This window comes from Gavia stellata, chromosome 24, assembly GCF_030936135.1.
Source record: "Gavia stellata isolate bGavSte3 chromosome 24, bGavSte3.hap2, whole genome shotgun sequence".
NCBI lineage: Eukaryota > Metazoa > Chordata > Aves > Gaviiformes > Gaviidae > Gavia > Gavia stellata.
The window spans coordinates 9,986,531-10,008,135 of NC_082617.1; the positions used below are offsets into that span (position 1 = coordinate 9,986,531).

The 21,605-nt window shown below is 55.0% G+C and overlaps 1 protein-coding gene across 4 annotated transcripts in view; it reads left to right on the forward strand.

Moving 5' to 3' along the window:
* The first annotated feature begins 1,487 nt into the window (after window positions 1–1,487).
* Window positions 1,488–21,605, forward strand: part of OLFM1 (olfactomedin 1) — a 34,343-nt gene continuing 14,225 nt past the window's right edge. Inside the window, exons 1-4 of one of the 4 annotated variants that reach the window (XM_059828732.1) lie at window positions 13,182–13,321; window positions 14,306–14,314; window positions 15,271–15,420; window positions 20,810–20,965. In XM_059828732.1, coding sequence (XP_059684715.1) covers window positions 13,205–13,321; window positions 14,306–14,314; window positions 15,271–15,420; window positions 20,810–20,965 — 432 coding nt within the window. In that variant the 5' untranslated portion in view covers window positions 13,182–13,204. Of the gene's footprint in view, window positions 1,554–13,181; window positions 13,355–14,305; window positions 14,315–14,577; window positions 14,593–15,270; window positions 15,421–20,809; window positions 20,966–21,605 lie in introns of those variants that run through there. The other 3 variants (XM_059828730.1, XM_059828733.1, XM_059828729.1) reach the window with 3 other exon arrangements.

The following is a 21,605-nucleotide window of genomic DNA, read 5'->3' on the forward strand; positions in this document are numbered from 1 at the left end:
CAGAAGTCTTTTTCCACTTTGTTCTCAGCTGTTTGTCCCCACTGAGCCTCAGCGTGGGGTCACCCTGCTGCAAATTTCCCGGTTTCTGCTGAACGCTGTGCTCTGTGACCCCAGGACTTGGAAAAGGCCATGTGTCAGCTCATCGCTACGGAGAGCCCATCTCCTGCTCCAGTAAGAACCAGTACCAGAGGACTCCAGAAGAAGAAACCCTTTGCAATGAGCAACCAAGGGGGAAAATCCTCTTGTGGGGCCTCTGCTAACTGCAGGCCTGTGGCAAGTGATTCCTATTAACACAGTCAACGACCATTGAGAGAAGAAGGTCGGCATTACATTTCTCACCTCTGGAAAAAGGGGATGATGCCATTCACCTGCATTGCCAATACTGAGAGACTTAATAATATTTATGAGGTCCTGGGAAATGTGTGGTTTGGAAAGCATTCAAGGAGTGTGTGTGGGAGAGAAATGAGAGGTAAAGAGTCCCCGTGGACCTTGGGGAGGGGCAGGGCACAGCCAGAGCAGTGTGGGGTGGGCAGTGCCTGCAGCCCCCCAGCCAAGCGCCTGGTGCACCAGCACCCTGGCAGGGTGCTGGGAGCGGGTGCAAGGGAGGATGCCCTGCAGAGCAAGAGGGTCGTCACCTTGCTCCTATTGCCTGGAATTAATTCGGGTCTGAGCCTTAGGGTGGATGCTGCCCAGAGCCCTCCTGGAGGGCTTGGGGGGGGTGGTACTCTGGGGGGATGAGATCCCTCTGCGCAGGCACACCCCCCCGGCACCCGCGGGGAGCGGGGGCAGCTGAGCAGGTCCCGGAGCTCCGGGGCGGTGGGAGGGAGGGAGGGGGTCACCCCCCCACCCCTGCCCCGCTCCCCGCGGGGCCGCGCCGCAGCATCGCCCCTCGCCCGGCCCCGCCGCTCCCGGGGCTGCCTTTCCCCCTCTCCCTTTGCCGTCTTTAGTCAAATTTCCCCCGCCTCAGTTGATGTCACATCCTGTTCCACAGCCATCCCCTGCTAGTAGCCAGCCCTACCAATTCCTTTCTTTTTTTTTTTTTTTTTTAATCCCTGTCCTCTCCCCATCACCCCCCCTTTTCAAGGCAAACTTTTGGCAATAGCAGAGATAATCGTTTCGTGCTCCGTTGAATTCCTCCTCGCAAATGTCTTTCGATCAGGGGAGCCATTAAAAAAAAAAAAAAAATTACCAGAGAGCCAGCACCGAGAGGAGAGGAGAGAAACTGGGATCCCGATAAATATGCAAAGTGAAGGCTCTGCTAAGCAGATTTCTTGCATTGCTTCCTGGGGGTGCTGAGAGCCGCCCGGAGAATCATTCTGATTTTTTTTTTTTAAATTGCATTTTATTGTCTTTTTTTCCTTTTTTTTTAATTAAAACAATCATAACACGAAAGGACTGAGGAGGCAGCGAGGCGCTCGGGGATCGGCACGGGGAGACTCGCCCGGGAGGTGATCTGCATGCAAGGTGCCTAGAGCGGGCTGCGAGACATGCAACCGGCAAGCAAGCTGCTGACCCTCTGCCTTCTCCTCCTGATGGGCACAGAACTCACCCAAGTAGGTTTCTCTCCTGCTTCCCCCCTTCTCTCCCTTTCTCCCCAACGCCATTTTCTATTAAACCTCGAGAGCGCAAAAGAAAACTGAGGTAGGAAGCTGCACCCCCGGGCCCCCCCTCCCCGGGCACCCCCTGCGCTCAGCCCGCGGTGCGGGTGGGTCCTCCGGGCGGCGGAGCGGGGGGAGCGGCTCGGGAGAGCGGACCCCGGCGGAGGGGAGAGAAGGGGGCTGCCCCGGCGTGGGGGGCCCCCCGCGGGGGTGGGGGGGCCCCACCTGCCCGCCCCGCTGGCGGGGAAAGTTGCCGCGCGGGGCGGGGGGGAGCGGGGGGGCGGCGGGACACCCCACCCCCCCACCCCCCCCGGGGCTCGGCTCGGGCTCTGCGAAGTTCGGGGCCGCCTGTCCCGGGTCCCCGCGACGTGAGTGCCCGGTGACGGTCCCGCCTCGTCACCCCCCCGCTCCCCACCAGCTCCTCGGGTGGGGGTAGCTTTGCTGATTTTAGGTGACATTGTCACCTAAATGTCCCTTGATGTTTCCATCTGTGACAGGCTTGTGGGAGAGAGGAGCATCTTCTTTATCTCCCTCTCCCCCCTCCGCCTTTTCCTTTTCTGCTGGATTTTAATGCTTGCCTTCGCTGTCCCGGCCCCTGGACTCAGTGAGTAGTGGGGCTGGGGGAGGAAAGGAGCCACGCAAAAGCCGTCTCTTGCAAGTGGAAATAAAACTCCATTTGACTTCTTCAAGATTACTGGGGAGAGGCGGGCAGGGGGGTTGTCCTGGTTTTTCCCCAGTCACCGAGGAAAGGCAGAAAAGTAATTGCAAGAGGATGCTCTAGATTGTGGGGTTAATTGTGATGCTGCCTGGAAGCAAAAAGGAAGAAAAAGAAGCTATAAATAGGAGGGGAATGGAGGCTTCTTAGTGTAGGAGCAATTAGCAGCTGGGCTCTCATCCTGGATGCTTTATGTAGATTATTTTTTTCCTTTCTCCTGCTGACAATGCTCTCTCCTGTCACTGCCCTATTGCTGAAGTTTCAGCAGCTGAAGCCTTTTGGCTTTGCACCCTCAGAGTATTTCTGCTGCCCCCAGGAAGAAATGGCTAAAGTAAAGAGCTGCCTTAATTGCATGGAGCCCTCCAGAGAAGGGATGAGAAGGTAGTAATTTGGGGGGGTGGGGGGGAAGCAAAGAAACCCAAGAGCTGTGTGGATGAGGAGGGGTCAGAAGGAACCAGAGCTGCAAGTGAGTGCCCAGGAGAAGCCCATTGTGTGTGAGAGGATGCTCGGGGAGTGCGCATGCGCCGCGCTGGACAAAGCAGCCAGCGACCGCCAGCATTGCTCGGGAATCAGCAAAAAGGGGCTCCTCGCTACGCACCCCATCCGGCCGAGGGCACAGCCAGCCCGGGGCTGTGGCAGCATCGTGGCGAAGCGGTCTGGCGGGGCTGCCACTTGCCCCACTGCCCCTCCGGCCTCCCCTCCTGCCCGGCCCCGGAAGGGCACTACGGCCTGGGGACGTGGGGGGTACCCCCCTCCCCAGGGGCTGTCACCATCCCTTATCGACCTTGTCAGCCCCCATCGCTCTGTATCGGTGGGTTTTTTCAAGGACATCGAGTTATCACCTCTTGTGCCGAGGATGCTGCTGCGCTTGGCTACTTTTTCCTTTTGTTTTCTTTCTTTTGTGAATGCAGCACTCCAACTTTGCGCCCAACTTTAAATCGGGGTGGGGATGGGGAATCAAATCGGCCCTGAACTGTGGGGCTGAGCGCTGCGGGCTGACTTGGGCAGAGTTACCTCCCAGCCCGCCCCTGCCCGCTGGCGGGAGGTTGGAAGCCCCTGCTAAGGCCCTGGCTTTGCTGAGCTGCCTTCAGCTAGAGCTGGTTTCTGGTTTGCGGCGTCTACCTGGGCTTTGCTGCCTGCAGGTAGCCGAGTCCTGCCAGGCCCCGCGCGCCGGCCATGCAGAGCTCTCCCGCCAGCGTGCCTGCTGACTCGCTTGGCACTGCAGAGCCCTTTCAGAGTTTTAGCATCTCATTTCTGTAGCACAGCTGCCAGATGCAATCCCCAAATACGCCTTTCAGCCCAGGCACCGCCCAGCTCAGTGTCTTCCACGCTTAATTCAGTGCTGGATTCACATCTCCATCACATGTGTGGAGTCTCTCCCATCCCCTACAGAGATCCCGTGCCAGGGGAGGAGGGATCGAGGTTCAAGGGAGAGAGGTTGCTGATTTAGGCAGCTTTCCCTGACGATGCAGAAGCTACTGCCGTCCCCTCCTCTCCCTCCCTGCAGTGACACCGGCAGGCCAGCACACAAGCAAGGAAGAAATGGGGAGAGGGACGGCTGTTAAATAGGGCTGGAGGGGGTGAGCACATGGCTGTCCTTCCAGCTGGGTGCTAGGAAAGCTCTTCTCGTGGAAGGGAGGGAGTTGTCTTCAAGGTATTGGTACTGCAGCGTCCTCTGACGATCCCCCCGGGAGGGAGGAAGGATGCCCGCGCCCAGCTGGGAGCACACGGGTGATGCACACACTGTGGGCTGCACCCCCAGGTCTGGTAGGGGCTTTGAGACCCACCTAAGGTGGACGGTAGCTTAGCTGTGTGAAACAAGAGGGAGTTGCCCCTGCATGCCCCCCAACATCCCAGTCCTTCACAGAAGCCCCTGCCTGCCCCTTGATCCCCCGCGTGCCCCTGGGGGGGTTGGCAGGAGCCCGAGCCCCAGCCCCAGAGCGAGACCTGCATGATGCTCTGGGATTTCTTCTAACTGCTAAAGGTTGTCTAATTTGTTTTGTGCCTTGCCTTGACTCTCCACAGGTCAGTGATCAAAACCTGAAATGACAAATATTTTGGCTGAGTCGAACGGGCTGGCTTTGGGGTGCAGTGCCTGGGCGTGGATGCTGGGCTGGGGGGGACAGAGCTGCTGCTCTGGGCACCCTGGGGCGCAGCACCCTTGCTCTGGCTGTGCATGCAGCTCTGGGCAGAGGGCTTCCTGGGCAAAGCGTGGGGCTTTCTGTCCTTCTTGTCTTCTTGGTGAGACCTGGGGCAGCGTTGCTGGTGGCCATGAAGGAGCAGAGCCAACTTACGCTCTCTAAGGATCTGCTTGTCACGTGCAGAACGCTAGTGCTGCCAAAAGGGCAGAGGATTTGGGCTGCTGTAGTAAAGGCATGGGTATCAGCAAAGGGGGTTCAGGATGCCATCTGCTTGTCTGTCTGTCCAACCTGTCCTTTTGTCATGCCTCGTGCTTGCTGGCGAGCTGCTGGGATATTACCGGTGAAAACCTCTTTGCATCCCTCAAAGTTTTGCAGGTGCGGAGCAGGGCAGCCGGTGCTCTGACATCCACTTACCCGCTAATCAGTGAAACCACACAGGAAGAAGTACCTTCCTGGAGCAGGCAGTTATTAAACATTCAGGGCTTCTGCAAGAAAAAAAAACAACAAACAAAACCCCAAACATTTTTGCCATTGATTTTCCTAAAAGCACGTCAGGTCCCTCTCGGGGCTATTTTCAGGGGAAGGGGGGGAGCTGCCAGGGATGCATGCTGCCTTCCCCAAAGCTGCTTGTGCCCCTCTGCCCCAGCAGCACCCAGCCCGGCCATGCTGGCTCCCCTCCATCCATGGGGGACTTCCCAGTGCCCAGTTTGGTGGCCGGGCTCTTCCCTCCCCTGTCAGGGAGGCACATGGAAACTAGTAGGATTAAGCTGCAAATCTGCAGCCTGTAACAGGAGGCAGCTGCCTCATCTCATAAACCAATTTGTGTCTCATTTCACTAACTTCAGCTTTAACCAATAAAAAAGAAAGGTAATTTTCAGCCCTGGGTTGTATTTATTACTCAAGTTATCAGTCCTTGTAATCAGTATTAGCATCACCGCGTAAAGTAATACAAAACTAATTACTATCTGAGTGAATTAGATAGATGAAGGCTGTAGACTGCGTTGGCAGTGGAAGAAGCTAATTCTCAAATTATGAGTGATAAGTGTTGGCTTTGCTCTGCTGTGATGAAGCTACGAACAAAAGGGAACAAGGCAGGGGCAGAGACACCCAAGGAGTGTCCCTCTGGGGTTTGTTGCCTGTGGGTGCCTCGGCCGGGCTCTTTGGGAGACCCGGGCAGGCAGGGACATACCTGAGAGGTTGAGTCAGTCCAGCAGTCCCCCAAAAAGGGGAAGATGCACTTGGGGAAACTGAGGCACAGAGCCTGAGGTGTGTCTTAGCACCAGAAAATCCCAATTGTGGGGGATAGAACACCTCAAAATCCTGATTTTCCTGCTTTTGTAGTCTGTAGCCATTGCTTGCCACTGCCCTCCCAGAGCTGAGCCCAGGAGTCCTGGTCCCAGCCTCTGGACTGGCTTTCTCCTGGGTTTTGGGCCCGGGAAGCTTTCTCCCTGTTCAGGACCCAGGTCCTGGCGCCCAGCCTCCCTCCCCATCCCAGCATTCAAGGCATTGAGGAGGCAGCATTCAAAACCAGCCAAAATGCAAAAGATCTCCTGGAAAGATAACAGCAGGGCAATAGCACACGTCGGCCCTCGGTCCAGGAGCGCGCAGCAGCGAGCAACCGCAGAGCATTGCCGTGTTTTCCAGCAAGCAACGTGCAGAACAAGTTCTCAGCGTAAAGGCACTTCCTGACTGGAGGCGTGTGACTGACCCAGGGAAATATGCCCAAAAAAATCATCATCCCTAACCAAAACATCCGAGTAACAGGAACCCACTGACATGCCCGCAAAACCTGCGCTGACTTTAATGGCTGTGCTCTAGCCCAGAGGCGCTGACATGTGTTGGTACTCACTGTTAGAGCATGAGTTTAATGTCAAGAGCAGCTGCAGCTAAACAGAGATTTAGCGAAGTGAAGACCTGCAAAGGGGATTATTCTCTTCCAATGTAACATAAGGAGCATGTTCTTTCTGCTGCAGAGTGTTTCTACTCGCTGTGCAGATAACAAAAGGAAAGGTTGCAGCGCGGTTTGTGCATGGAAGGAGTAGTCCCAGTGTCTGTAGCTGGGGGTTAACTTGCCAGAGCACATTGGGCTGCCTGATCCTGAAACGTGGCCGCTCCTGGAGCCAAGCTCAGCACCAGGCACAGGCAGTTCCACACAAAGTCCCACCAGGAGCTGGCAGTGATCCACAGCATCGTGGTCACTGTTTCTAAAGCACTTTGGGGTCTTTAATTGCCATTTTCTTTCCTTCCTTCGCTTTCCCAGTCTGTCCATCCATACCCTCCCTGCGATGGGAAGGGAAGAGTTTGCTCTGCATTGGTACAGTGCCGAGGTGACAGAGTCCAGCTCCAGGACTGAGGTTTGTGTGAGTGCTGGTAGCACAGATAGATAGCGACAAAAACAGATGAAGGGGCAAGGATGTTTGGAGGTCAGACCCAAAGATCAGGGAAGCCTGGTACCATTTATTGCTGTGGCTGTCGTGACCTGCTGAGGGACAGATGCCCCACGGCAAATGCAACAGAAGGTTGTCCCACGCTCCAAAGGTGATGGGTACAAAGTGTATGTTCCTTAATGAGGATGAACTTGCCCGCGTTGCCTCCCGGGGTAGGTGGGGTGCCTCTTCTGCCTGGTGCTGTTCACAGCCCTCCCGCTGCCCACGGGCTGGTGTGGAGGGATTTCGGATACCTCCTGCCATGAGCTCAGGCAATGGGGAGTGCGAGGGAAGAGGGTGAACGTTTACTGAGCTGGGAGAGGGATGAGAAGCGTCATCATTCACTCCGGAGCAGAGTCCAGGGCTCTGCCCCTCGTAACCCCGTGGTGCCAGGCAGAAAGCAGAGGGGCACAGTGACCGCCCAGCGCAGTGCTGGGGTGGGCTTGGAGCCCTGGCCTGAGCCTGCCGAGCAGGCAGGGCTGGGCTGTAGCAGCAGCTCCTTACCCACAGCCTTGAGCCCCACTGCAGGGACCCCCACGCAGAGCTGCTCGGCATCCCCACGGCCCCTTCAGCTGCCAGACATGCTGTGCAGTGCCAGGGAGTGCAGCACTTTGCACTGGTTTTTGGGGTGCTCTCCCATCCGTGTGTGACGGAGGTCCTTTGCACCCTGCGGCTCACCTGCCTCCATGCAGTCTGCACTGCAGTGGAGCAAGTGCAGCAGCACGTGGCAGTGGGGCAGCAATAGGGACTCTGGCAGCCCAGCATCACTCAGGACTCCAGGAGGGATGCAAAGAGTCAGTGGAGGCAGAGAGTCCTCCAAGAGCCCAGTTCAGAGCCCCTCCATCAACTACGCGAGGGAGCTTTGGAGAAAAGTCACTTAGTCTAAGTATCTAAGGAGGATCCCTGAAGTTACACAGCAAGGTCCTTCTGGAAAGGACAAGACCTTTCCTGCAGCCCCTGGCCAGAGGGCACGGCACTTCTCCCGGGTCTCCAGTGCAGACAGGAGTCGTCGGGAAGAGCTGGAGTATGGGCTGTCCCACGCACCACAGAGCAATCCCAGGGCAGGCCTGAGTGCTCGGCCAAATCACTGAGCCCTGCGCCCCCAGGACAGGAGCTGCCAGCCCTGGGAAGGTGCCTGGGCACTGCCCTCCATTGAGCAACCAGCTCAGCTGGACACATCCTCCTCGCTGGAGATGTCAGGTGTTAGCTGAGATGCCTCCCTGCATTTACTGAGCCAGCTTGGAGCACCAGCAAGATTTGAGGCTGTTAAAATACGGGTGTATGTATTTTGTAGCAGATCCCATCCTCTCACCATGCATTAAATAGGAGTTCTCTGACTGGGGTCTACGGACACCATCTCCAAGTAAGCTTGGGAGCAACAGAAACTTCAGAAGAGGTTTCTCTGAACCAGCCAGGAGAGGGAGACAATGACCGCCGTGTCCTGCACACATACACACACTCTCACACACACAGACACACAGACACAGACACAGACAGACACACACAGACACACACACACACAGACACACACACACACACACAGACACACACACACACAGAGGCATTGGCCTGTTTGCAAACCTTGACCCTCATAAGGCTCCTTTACGCAGACAGTCACATTTTGCATTATCACTTCCCAGAGGCGGAATTTTCCACTAAGTACCTATTTTGGAAGACCCTGTTCTTTGCTTTTATCTATTGTTCCTCCTCTTTCTCTCCTTAGAATATATGCATGCAAATAGAATCTTTTGTTCCCTAACAGTTCATCTTTTCCTGCTGTTTACTCTCTGCTTACAGCAGGAGAGGCACCCAGAGGGCAGCTCTGCACCCCCACTCTTGTGGGGAGGGCGGCTGTAGCGAGCGCATCAGGACAAGAAAAACTCAGTGACATCATGAGGTTTTTTTCTAAGGCAATGCCCTGTGCAAAAAACGCCAAAGCTATCAGAAGAAGGGTGAACTCAACTGGTTCAGCAAAACCGGTACTGAACAGGTTTCTGCAGACATTACAATGGAAAGTTGCTCTTTTAAGGACAGGTCCTGCTTTGCTCTGGCAAGGCCCATCAGTGGATGCTGTCAGGTCAAAAAGAGTCATCTGAGTCTCCTCCTTGATTTCACTAGCGTTTCTTCTGATTTGCTCTAGCATGAGTAAAGGCAATGTCAGGTCTCCCACATCAAGTTTATGTCCTTACTGGTTTTTTGCTGTCTGTGTTTCATTTTGTTGCCATGCTGGGCTTCTAAAAGCAGGGAAATCATTAGGGTAGGGAAGAGGGTTCCGTGTTTGCACATCACCTACTTCAGGCACTGAGATGATAAAGGTCATTTTCCTGCTTGATGCTCATGACGTAGCACAGCATGAGGTGACCGGCAGCACCTCATCGCACAGCAGCGACCACCGCCTCTTCCCTCTGAATAATCCTTCGCCCCTAAAAAAGGGAAGTGGCGGCATTTCTGGGAGCCTCTTTTTTGTCAGGTCTCTGCTTTGGACCAGCTGACATGGGCTCAGCTTGTGTGGCCGTGCCATGAGCAGCCTGATGTGTTGAGGAAGGGCTGTGGCTCTCGCCAGCATGGGTTCTACCCTACGGGCTCAGGGCCATCCTGCTCCCCGCGCAGGTCGTTAATGCGTTAAGTCTCTGAACTTTCTGAAAAGGTATGGAAGAACAGCTCATCTCTTGATGTCCCTACCTTAACTCCCTTTATCTTACCAGCAAAGAAAAGACTCCCCAAAAACCTGCTGCTTTTGGCTATTTCATGAACACTGGCAGCAAGAGAAAGAAAGAAAATCACCTGGATTTCTCTCTCCCCCGTTATTACACGCACAGCCCCTCTTTCAGCTGACATAAAGGGTTTTGCTCCAGGGAAGTGGGGCAGCTCTGCTGACTGCTGCTGCCGGAGCACAGCCTCCCCCCGCCTGCACGGACCCTCTGTGCCGGCCGCTGGGAAAAGACCCCCGCTAACGGGCCCCCTCCTTAGCAGGGACTTGTGGCTGCTTCTCCTCTCTCTGTGCCTCGCTGTCCCCACCTGCAGAAGCTTTAATCATTGCAAAGCACTTGAAGGGCATACGAATGAAATTACCTGCGTGCACTGGTAGGAAATGAGTCTTTCTTTAGTCCAGGTGGAATCCAGAGCAAGGCAAAGGAGTGCTGCTTGCCCCGCTGAATAGCATTTTAAATAAAGTATCTGTAGGTCTAATTCCCTTTGTATGTGTTTGGAGTAGACAAATATGAGGGACAAACTTTACTTACAAACTCAGTTTCAAAATGAACATTAAAGGACTTAAGTGTAGCACTCAAGTGTTTTAGATGGTATGAAATCAGATAAGCAATCAGGGTCTCGGCTGCTACAGTGCTGAGCGCAGCATAAGCATCTGCTAGAGCAGAACAGGCCGCACTGGAACAGAATGGGGAGCTGTGATTTATTCTGAAAGATGGAAGCCATCCGAGGCTTTTGCCTGATGAACCTATTCCTACAACCACAGCCCGAAACACCTCCTTGGTGCTGACCACCTCCTCAGGCACAACGCTGCCTGAGCTGACGGCAGTTTTGCCATGGAGAGGATGCCTGGGCTGGGTGAAGCCGATTTCAGCTACTTTGGGAGCCCTAAGGAGGGCAGGGTCCAATTCAGAGTGCAGGAGTGTTTTCTTATTGATTTCAGCAGCAGATTGACCCGTCGGCTGCCTGACTTACCCGGCTCAGAGCTCGTCTGGCCTGAGCAGAGGGAAAGGGCAGGGGTGACCCGGTCTGAGGGTGCTGGGAAGCGAGGGAAGGGAATGGCATTTCAGTTGCTGCAGCCTGTGACACGCACCAGCCGCTGCCTCCCAGCTGCCAGCGTCTGATTCTGCCGCCGCGTTGTCGGAGGGACAGAATCCGACCTGGCGTCAGCGCTCCTACTCTAACTCATCTCTTTTTCTCCACCTGGTGGACTTGCTAAATGTGCTTTCATTTCAGTGCCTTACAGAAACTCCCCAGCGCTCTCTGCAGAACCAGCTCCATTTGGCTGTTGCTGGTCCCTGCTCCCATTGCCCAGACCAGCAGTGCTGGGGTGCGCTGGGATCACCCCACGCCAAGGGTCAGGTCCCCAGCTAGGGGCAAGGTCCCGTTAAGGTGCAACAGGCCAGCTCGGCAGCGACTGCATTTCAGGGCACAGCTCCCTGCTTCCCTGGTTGGGACTTGCTCCGCACACCGGCCTGGATGCTCTAGGGCAAGGAAGTACTGGTGGGTCAAAGCCTTGGGGCACCCCTCAGCACCCTCTCAGCTGTAGCCCAGCCAGCCCCTGGGGAGGGGGCCATGAGACCCACGACCCCAAGGAGCCATGCCATCGGAAGAGCGGCTCTAGAGGTGACACGTTTGGGGCTGGGCTGATCAGAGTCCACCGGGAATGTGGTGGTTCCCGCAGGCCAGCCAGGCTGGGGGTGGTGAGGCTACGGAACAGTGCAGGGTCTCCTGGAGCAGTGCCGTGGTGGCTGCTCCAACATGCTGAGACCAGTGCTATACCAGCAGACCAAGGGGTGTCACTTGTATCCTCTGGAGAGGGCCAGAGGATTAATTTCATGATTTGCTTTGCACGGGCTGTTTAAAGGCTCACTTAGGGAAGGATGTGCAAGGAACTGCACACCTCTGTTGGTCAGAGACTTTGGTTCTGTCACCAGAACTGTCACCAGGCAGTTCTGCAAACACCTTCAGGAAACCTGAGTTGTGAACAAGCTCCATCTCGCTGCAGACTATACGCCAGGCCCCTACAGACGGGCTGTACGCTGTTTGCAGCGTAACAGCCCACGGGGTTCCTCGACAGTGTTTGCCTCTGAGCCACACCAGCCAGAGAAAGCCAAGAGTTTTCTTCGAACTCTGGGGTGGGATGCTCCGGCAGTGTCTGACACTGTCCCATCTCTCCTGTCCATGCGGTCCTGCCTGCTGGGAACGGGGCAAGGGCAGCGTTGGGGCAGGAATGGGGCAAGAGCAGGGTTGCTGCCTCGAGGGCAGAGTTTGCGGGTGTTTTGGTTTAATGCCAAGCGTATTACGTCTCTCGTGCTGATGGAGGGCAGAGTGTGATGAGGAGGCAAGCGGGGATGTGGGGGATGCTCTCTGACGGCCCACAGCCCGGGAAGATCGCAGGCCTGGGGACCACCCGGTGCCCCGCCTGGCTCCCGCACCTCGTGCGGGAGCGGTGCAGCCCCTGCATGCACCGCAGCAGGGAACGCTGCTCCCGACTGCCCCGGCTGGCAGCAGCTCCCCTCGTCCCCCGGAGAAGCTCCGTCTCCGGCCCCCGCGGCCGTGCGCCCACGGACCGACCCCGGCCCCGCACCGCGCCCGCTCCCGCACCGCGCCCGGCGGCGGCGCCGGCAGCCGGCAGGGGGCGCCGCAGTGCCGCGCCGCAGCGGGGCCGCGCCGCAGCGGGGGAGCCGCCCCCACCCGGCCCGGCCCTGCCCGGAGCCGCCCCCCCGCCCCGTCCCCCCTCTTCTCCTCCCTCCCCAAATCTCTTCCGCCTCCTCCCCAATTCTTTTCCGCTCTCCCCAACTCTTTTCCCCACCCCACCAAATCCTTCCACCTCCCGAAACCTTTATCCCTTCCCCCAGTTTTCTCCCCCTTCCCAAACCTTTTCCCCGCTCCCCAAATCCTTCTCTCCCTTCCCCCAGTTTTCTCCCCCTTCCCAAACCTTTTCCCTCTCCCCAAATCCTTCTCTCCCTTCCCCCAGTTTTCTCCCCCTTCCCAAACCTTTTCCTCTCTCCCCAAATCCTTCTCTCCCTTCCCCGAGCCTTTCCGCCTCTCCCCAAGTCCTTTTCCCCTCTCCTCAAATCTCTCCCCAATTCTTTCCCCTCTCCCCAAATCTTTTCTCCCCTCCTTCCCTGCCCTCCCCCTCCCCCAAACCTCTCCTCCCCTCCGCTCCGCTTCCCCCTCCCCTCCCCAAATCCCTTCTCCCTCTCTCCCCCCTGCCTCCCACCCGCCCTCCGCAGTCGCTCCGGCTGGCTGGGCGCTCCGCGGCGCTCCCGCCCCCCCCGCCCCTCCCTCCCTCCCTCCCTCCCGCCCCAGTCCCGTCCCGCCTCCTGCAGCCGCTCGCTCCGCTCCGCTCCGCTCCGCTCCGGCTGGGGCGCGCCCGGCGGCGGCGGGCGCAGGGAGGCAGCCCCGCTCCGGCACCGGCGACACCGGCTTCGGCACAGGCGCCGGCAGCACCATCGCCAGCGCCGGGCAGGGCGGCGGCGGGGCGGCGGAGGACGATGGGCCGGCGGCGAGCGGCGGCGGCGGCCGGGCGGCTGGCGCAGCCCGTCCCCAGCGGCATGGAGCCCGGCGCCGGTGCAGAATGAAGGGTGCCTGGCGCCCCCCCCCGCAGACATGTCTGTGCCTTTACTCAAGATTGGAGTCGTCCTCAGCACCATGGCCATGATCACCAACTGGATGTCGCAGACGCTGCCCTCCCTCGTGGGGCTCAACACCACCAAACTCACGGCGGCCACGGGCGGCACACTGGATCGCAGCACGGGAGTAAGTGCGGGGGGCGGCGGGCGGGGGAGAGGCTGCCCGGGGCAGCTCTGCCTCCCGGGGCGGCCGCGCCCCGCTGCCCCCCCCGGCCGCCCGCTCCCTCCTCGCCTGGCCGTCCCCCGGGCTGCCCAAAGCCCCCCTTGCCCGGGTGCCCCCCCGGTCCTTCCCGGCCGCCTGGCTCCCCCCCCCCGCCCGCCGGCGGGAGCCCCCCCGGCTGCAGAGAGCAGCGCTCCGAGCAGGGGCAGGGCCGCCGCCCCTCGGGGGGGGGCATCGCTTGCAAAGTGCCCCCCGGGGCCGGGGGGGGGGGGGGCTGGCAGGAGACGGGGGAGCGGCGGGGCGGGGAGCACCTCTCCTCTCCTCCGCCAGCTCTTCGGGTTTAGCCATCCCTAGCCCTGGGCTGGGGGCGAGCCGGGTGCCCCCCCGCCCCGTGCCTTCAGCCAAAGGGTTGCAAAGTTTCCCTCGTCGCCGCTTTGCTGTCGCTGGGCGAAGCAGCTCGGGACGGGAGGTGCGAGTCCCGCACGGCCTCATTGCCTTCCCCGCCCGTGATCCGTAGTCGTTAACGGGATGGAAAATGCGGTGGCGAAGTTGCGGTGTATTTTGGTCGTGCCGTGTGTTTCGTGTCCCTGTTTTGCTGGAGGGCTGGTGCGGTGCCTGGTCTTGCCACTTCGGAAATGGCTGAGAAAAGGAATCCTTCTGCCTCTCTTCCCGTAGCGGGGAAAAAGGGGCACCTTTCCCCTCCAGGCTGCACGCTCGTGCCTTCTAAAAGAGCTAACGCTTTACAGCTCTGCTGTTTCAAGACGAGTATTTCATGTAGTGGTTCTGCTGATTGTGAATGAAGCTGGGATTATTTTTTTTCCCATGTTACCAGGGATTACGAGACCCATTTATTAGGTTTTTTTCCAGTTGTTTTAGCCAGAGAATCAAATTGTTTGTCTGCCTAGCCGTCTCTCTCAGGGTGTGTCTGTCCGCGTGGGTATTTGCAAGGTTATTTGTAATATATTGAAATAGTAGAAAGTACATTTCCCTTCTGGTTGGCAAAACGGTGGTACCTTCAAAGTGATTGGGGACTGAATTGTGATTAAATAATGTATTTTGCAAAGCACTGTGAGATCAAAGGAGATTTAAGACCAGAGAGGTTTGGAGAGCCCAAGGGGCACGAGGGGGGCTGGGGACTGTGCTGTGTTTGTGGCTGGCCTCCCTTTCTGCCGTGTGTCCTGGAAGCTCAGCCGGAGGCACTGACCGTACCCCCCGGAGCGCGTCCCTTCTTTGCGGGCATGCTTTGCAGGGCACGGCACCAGGCTTTCCCTGCCCGGGACCCGCAGAACGTTTGGAGGGAAATGGTTGTCTGGTGAACCTCCCCATCCCCAGGAGAGTCTGGTAGAGGAGGGGGGAAACGTAACTCCTGGTGTCCGTTTACTCAGGAGAGCTGATTTTCCTGCTGCCGGACCTGGGAGAGCTCTGCAGAGGCACATTGATCGCTGCTCAGCCCTCAGCCAGGACACCGTATCCTCACTGGTAGCTCGGGCACATCCTTCTCACGATGTCAAGGGGAAGTCAAGTGCTTTGTAGCAACAGCCGAGCAGCAGGTTCCCCACCCCGCTGCGCCCGGTGCCTTACAGCACGCTACAACCCTCGCTGCTTCGTGGCTTTCCTCGCGTCCGTGCTTTCCCACTTGTGTTGCCTTCTTGCTCCAGCTCTTGCTCTCCTTTTCAGACCCTTCTTTCATTTGTCCCCGATCCATATTTTTGCATTACAAGTGAATTTTGCCGGCTGGGCCCTCGGAGGAGCCTCCCTCTGCTTCCAGCACGGCTCCGGTAGCTGCCACATCCATCCTGCTTCCTCCACCAGCCCCCTTCACCTCCCGCACCCCCGCCAGGCCTCCCCCGTTTACGTAACCCCTCTTTCCCTGTGTTAATTAGGTGTTGCCTACCAACCCGGAGGAAAGCTGGCAGGTCTACAGCTCTGCCCAAGATAGCGAGGGACGTTGTATATGCACAGTGGTGGCACCTCAACAGACGATGTGCTCGCGTGATGCCAGGACAAAGCAGCTGAGACAACTATTAGAAAAGGTAATGGTTGACCCCTTCTGGGGAAGGTGGTTTGGTTTGGCATGACATTGGGGGTAAAAACCCGAGCGAGCTGGGCTGAGCCCTGGTTTCCAGGGAAGACAGACCCCTTGGGCCAGCCCTCCTGTGCCATAGCTGTCCCCTTGCGTGTAGTGGGGAATAATCAGCCGCAGTTGCAAGTTTTTAAATCTGTAAGTGTTTCTGAGGCACAGAGGAAAAGGAACCGCGGCCTAAGGTCAGGTTAAAACTGCTGAGATCAAAGCAGCGATACTGAACCACATTGCTAAAAAAAAAAAAAAATAATGTAATTTACTCATTTTTTTCATTACGTTAACACAAGCAGTATCAAAGGATGAGCCTCAACAAGATGAGAGAAAATAGAATTCCTAGCCAGGCTAATATTAAAAAGGTCGAATAAAACAGTGCAAGCGGTCGACATCACATAGCACAGAAATGACAGTTAGTGGTTTTCTTTCTAATGTTGACATCGACTTGATTAGTTTTTAATAGTCTGCTGTCCAAAGAGATCAAAGAATCTCATTAGGGAAATATTTCTCATAACAAGAAATTTTCCGGATAATAGATTTCATTGAAGAAGTGCTGTTTCATGTGAAATGGTGCTCTTCTCTTTAAAATGTAAGTGGACTCCTGTGCTGGATATGTAATTATGCCTCGTGCCCTAATGCTATGTTGGCATGTATTGTGCATGACAAAATTTTTATCCTGCTGCTTTCGGGAAGTTGATGTATTAGTCATTCATAACAATATTAAACCTACACTTAACTGATTTTCTTATGTGATAAGGACATTAAAATGAGACAGGAAACATTAGCCCTAAAACACTTCTTTGGTACGTCAGAGGCTTCTAAAAATAATCCCACTCCAGCTTTTATTTCTCTAAGCAATAACAGCAATCGGTCCAACAGCACATTTGTCTAACAAGCAGCAGGCATTATATTAGCAGCTGACACGGTCGTCCAAGAGCCATCGCATTCCCAGAACTGCTCATATACATTAAACAAGCAGGATTTGACCCCCTGCCCTCTGCTAATGGACAGGCACGTTGGGCATATGAGACCTGGGATAACACCAGTTCCCGTGTGGAGGGTGTAAGTGCTCAGTGATTTTTTCCCCTTATGCAGCTCTCCGGCTGCCAGTGAATAAAGTGAGGGAGGAGCGGTATTTCAAGACATGTGTTCTGGGGATATGTTACCTGCCCGCTAATCTGTCTGCGTCTCACGCCTACGCTAACCTATATGAAAACCCCAAAATAAAGAATAGGCTCTTAGTGCCAGACAACTGATCTTGACGAAGGCTGAAATGATAATCCCTATAGGAAAATACAACTGCAGAGGAGAGTTTTCAGCTTCCCAGGAAGGATTTCAAACCTGAAAACTCCTTCCTTCATCTGATGTTTTAACTCTAGCTTTGTGATGGGAAAACTCGCATCTCCTGATTTCTCTCTGCCAGCAGATGAAGCAGCACAATGTGTCAAAGAGGTAATTGTGTTTGGATTTTCAAAGGAGGAGGCCTGGCAGTCACCTATGGAAATAATAAGGCATTGCTTTTATGGGGAAGAAATAAGCTGCATTTGTGTGTGTGTGTACACAAACCCGTTACAGCATCTTCAGTGAAGATCTCTGCACAGAGGCTTCAGCAGCTGAAGGTACTTTGAGGTTCAAAGCTGCCAAGACCCCTCAACACATGGGCACGGGCATATGGATAGAAACTGCAGTTTGTGCTGCTTGCAAGTGAATCCTGGGCACCCTGTCAGTTTAACGAGCGGGCGTTAGGTGAGGTAAGGTGAGCCAGGTCTGCTCGCCACCGCACAAACTGTTCAGCCCGTGTTTTGACACTGAGGTCTCTGAGCTCATCTTTGGCTGGAGTACACGGAGTCCTTCCAGCCTCGTATGTGTCAGGTGCTGAGTCCAGAGGTTGGACTGCATCCAAACCAAGACATCACCTAAATCCTGTTCATAAACAGATTATGTTTTATCTTCAAACAGATTTTTATTTATTTTTTTGGCCCCATTATCTGGGAGGACTTCCTCCTCTGATGGTTAAACCATTTTTGGTTTCCTGCCAATTCTTAATTTTTGCCAGCACTGATTTCCACATTAAACAGTTCTTTTTGTTCCTGTGATATTCACTCGGAGCTGTATGTAGGGAGGACAATGACATCTCTCCTCAGCCTTCACTTTGCCTTCTACAGACCTTATAAGATGAACTTTTCACATCCTGGTCCGTCGACTGAGTCCATCTCTCTGCTAATTCTTCCTATAGACCACAAAAAGCTCCCTCAAGATGCCTCATGCTATTGCTCCACCGGTTTGTCTGGCTGCCCAAAGCTAAAGATTCATCCCAGTTCATCCCCCAAAGATGGGCTTAGAACAGCTCTTTTGAGCTGGCACAAAAGGCTGGTCCATGGGGAAGCTTGAGCAGGGTTTAAACCATTGCTCTGACCATATAAATCTCACTGGGGTCATGAGGCCAATATTGACTCTCAGTTACTCTGGTTTAATTCTAAAACCATTCAGTGTCAAGCAATGACAAGAACAGCACTGGAAGTTTCGTTCGTATCAATTTTCTATTTCAAATGCTAAACTTCACTCTTTTCCCCAAGACAATCGCAGGTATCTCTCTCCCATTAGCTTGATGGAAAATGAGGTTTCATGCTGAGGGTGCGTGCTCCACCAATGGAGGCAAAAAGCATTTTAGCTCATGTTTGAGGATAGCGGTTAATGGATGAAGCTGAGGGAATTTGAGAAACAGTATCCTTTGGTCTCAGTTCATTAGAGCACTTATGTACATGCTTAAGTTTGAAGCTACAGTCTCATTGAAATCTAATCATGTGCCAAAGTACTTTGCTGGATCAAGGGCTTAATATGCTAATGAAGGAAAACAAGTAGATCTTCAGCTGATGAAGCATGCATCACTGTCAGAGATCAGGAATGATGGAGACTGACTTTTTACGCATCTGGCCAGAATCTTGCCTGGTTGAAAACAATACAGGCGACAAATAGCGAGAGTCTGGACTTGTAAAATGCATCCCCGAAATAGCACAGCAGCTAATTTTAGGCGTCTCAGTTTAGAGACATGCGAGGAGGCTATTTTCCTCTGCAGTCAGGGGAGAGGCAGACTCCTCCAGAGGTGATTCAGAGCAGAAGCCTGAGTGAGATGCTCTGATTCATTTCCTAGCGGAGCCTGCCTCTCCCTCCCTGCCATCCAAGAGGCAGTGTAAGGAGCCCCCGTAGCCTCGCTCAGCCCCTGCAGGGTCACACGCCAGCGTATCATTACAGAAATGCGCTTTTCTGATTACTTGCCGGTTGGGCTTTAACTGGGGGTAGGCATTATTGGAATAAATGAGATCAATTTTGTACGATCCCTACAAGTCATTCCTATTCCAGCCCATTGGAACAATCCTGCTATGTAGATACAGCTCGACTCAAAGGAGGATAGACTGGATTACCAGGATAAAAATATCTGCAGACCAGTCATGCTTGTCTAAGACTTCCCTTCTCCTGCCTCGGGTTAGAGAATCTTCAAACTCCTCCACATCCAGCCCAGGTAAATTGGCACCCAGCCGTGAGCTCACGTACCCCAGGCTCAGGCTGAGCTCAGGTTTGCTCTTTTGCTCTTCAAACCAAGAGGGTCTTGTTCTGCTCTTCTCTGCTCCTCGCATCTCCCTGAGCAGGTCCTTGGTGGTAGTCAGGATGGGTGCTGGTTCATCTCTGGGTGATGTGTTGGGGCTCAGAGACTGAAAACAGCTTCACCTTTGCCGAGGAATACCATTAGACCCCCGGAGCAGTTGTACTGGTTGTACAAAATGTTTCCTCACTGTTGGCCTTTAAAATAGAGGTTGTCCATACATTTTTAATAGTTCCCTGTAATAGTTTTCTTGTCATTGTGCATGAGCAATGGGTGTTTTGATCCCTTCAGAGATGCAGATGCCAAAGTTGGCATTTGACCTATGCTGGTTTCAGCAAGTAGTCTCCGAGACCTGGCTGCGTGCGGGTGTCCCACCGTCCCCTCGCTCTGTCACTCGAGGTAAGTCGCAGCAGCCCAGTGTGATTTGCTGGAGGCAATCTTGCACTTGCCCCGTTCTTTCCCCATCCCAGCCTGTCTGCACATGGCTTTGGCGAGGATGGAGACGGGAGCGGATGTGGCAGCAGGGGCTCTGGGAAGTGTCTCAGAGCAGATCCGCAGAGACGGTGCTGGCTCACATTTGGGTTTTGCTGAGACGCCCACAGATGAAGAGACTTGAACCAGGATGCCTTTAGTTAGGGCCATGACGCAGCAGCATGCTTGGATGCCTGATTCATTTTAAACACAGGCATCATCCCTACCAATGCCGACAGTCGTATTTCTGTGGGTAGGGCGGCAGTGGCAGGAGCCCCAGTCGTGGGCTGAGCCCCGGAATGTGCAAACCGTGGTACAAACACAACCGTCCCTGATGGAAAGACCTTAAATTACACCCATTGCTTAATGCTGAATAGGTGCTTCGGTGCCTGCCTAAGTCAGAGCTTCATTTACCCTCTCCTAGCCTGAAAAATGAGAGAAGGGAATATCTTAATCAGATGGCAGCCAACCTTCAAAATCAGGTCAGCCTAGCTATCATTTCCCTCCCCTCCTTACACCCTCAGCTCTTTTTCTCACGATGAGCCCAGCCAACCTTCTTGCATCATTCCTTCGGCAGAGCCAGATGGGCGCTGCGCGGGGAGCCGCGGGGATGCGGCATCGCTCGGCTGAAAAAGATGCCAACGTGGCACAACCGCCCGAGTGGGCAGGCACCAGCGGGGCCATCCGGAGCGGGGAGCTCCCGCGGTACTTCCCAGCTTCAAGATGCCCTCACCTGCAGCTGGGTTTGTTGCGGCAGATGCTGTGTAAACAGTAGGGCTGTTTGGATAATGACGTTTTTACTAGCTGGGAGTAAAGTTTGCACTTAGGCAATCAGTAAGTGACACTTGCGTACATGAAGAAATGATAATGTGCACCTCGGCAGAAGCGTTTCTCGTAGGCAGATGTGCTTCTGCTCAACTAAGAGCCTCTCCTTGTGCCACGGCGGGTGCCGTCCCAGCCTCTCAAGGAGGCCATTGTGAGTGATGCATTTTAGCCTTGACTGCAACCCTTATTTGCATGTGTGATTGTTAAATTATTCTCTGCAGTGCAGCAGAATAAATGTTTATGGAACCAATTTGCTCTATTTTAGAGCACGGGGGTCATCGTACTGTGAGATGCTGTTGATTAACTAGTAAATAATGCATAGGTTGATTACCCTTTAGCTTTGTTGACTGTGTAGAGAAAGGTCAGCGTTCGGCATTGGGATGCGAGCGCGGCTGCCTTGCTGCTGGGGAAGCGACACCTTCTTAATGAACCCCTTCTCGTTTGACAGGTGCAAAACATGTCCCAGTCGATAGAGGTGTTGGACAGGCGGACTCAAAGAGACCTACAGTACGTTGAGAAGATGGAAAACCAGATGAGGGGACTGGAATCAAAATTTAAACAAGTGGAAGAAAGCCACAAGCAGCACCTGGCAAGGCAGTTTAAGGTATGTCTGCTTTCCAAACTGCTAACGAAGCTGCGGCCAGGGGTTTAGCGGGGTGTGCACGGGACTGTGGCCCCGGTCGCCATCAGCTCACGTAGCTGTTGGTTGGTCATAGACGGCGCTGGCAGCCGCCCACCCGTGCAGCTCCCGCCTGTCCAAAGCACGGCCAGATCCAGGTTGCGGCATCGCATTCTCAGCCACAGTACTTTTTTCTATAGGGTAAAAGCATAAATCTCCGCGTTCCCGTACCCACGCACCACCTGGGTGCCCCAAACAGGGCAGCGTAGGATTGCTCCCTGAGAGAGGGTCTGCAGGGAGACCCCGGAGCAGCTGAGGTCAGGACGAGCTGGGTCCCCCTCCATGGCCAGGCAGCCCTTCCCCACGCCGTGCCCGGGACACAATTTTCTTGGGAAGATCCAGGAGCTGGGGCTCCGTTACCGTTTCTGCAGCCCGTGGCAGACGGCAATGGGCTGTCACCAAATCCCTCCTTGGGGTGGTTGTAGCAACAGGGCAATCGATCAAACAAATAACCCCCCCAAAACCCCCCAAAAGTATGACTATTGCAGCTGTCCTTGGGCGGGCAAACTGCACGTCTCCAGGATGGGCAAATGTTCAATTTTGAAGCGATGATGTTGGCAGCAGA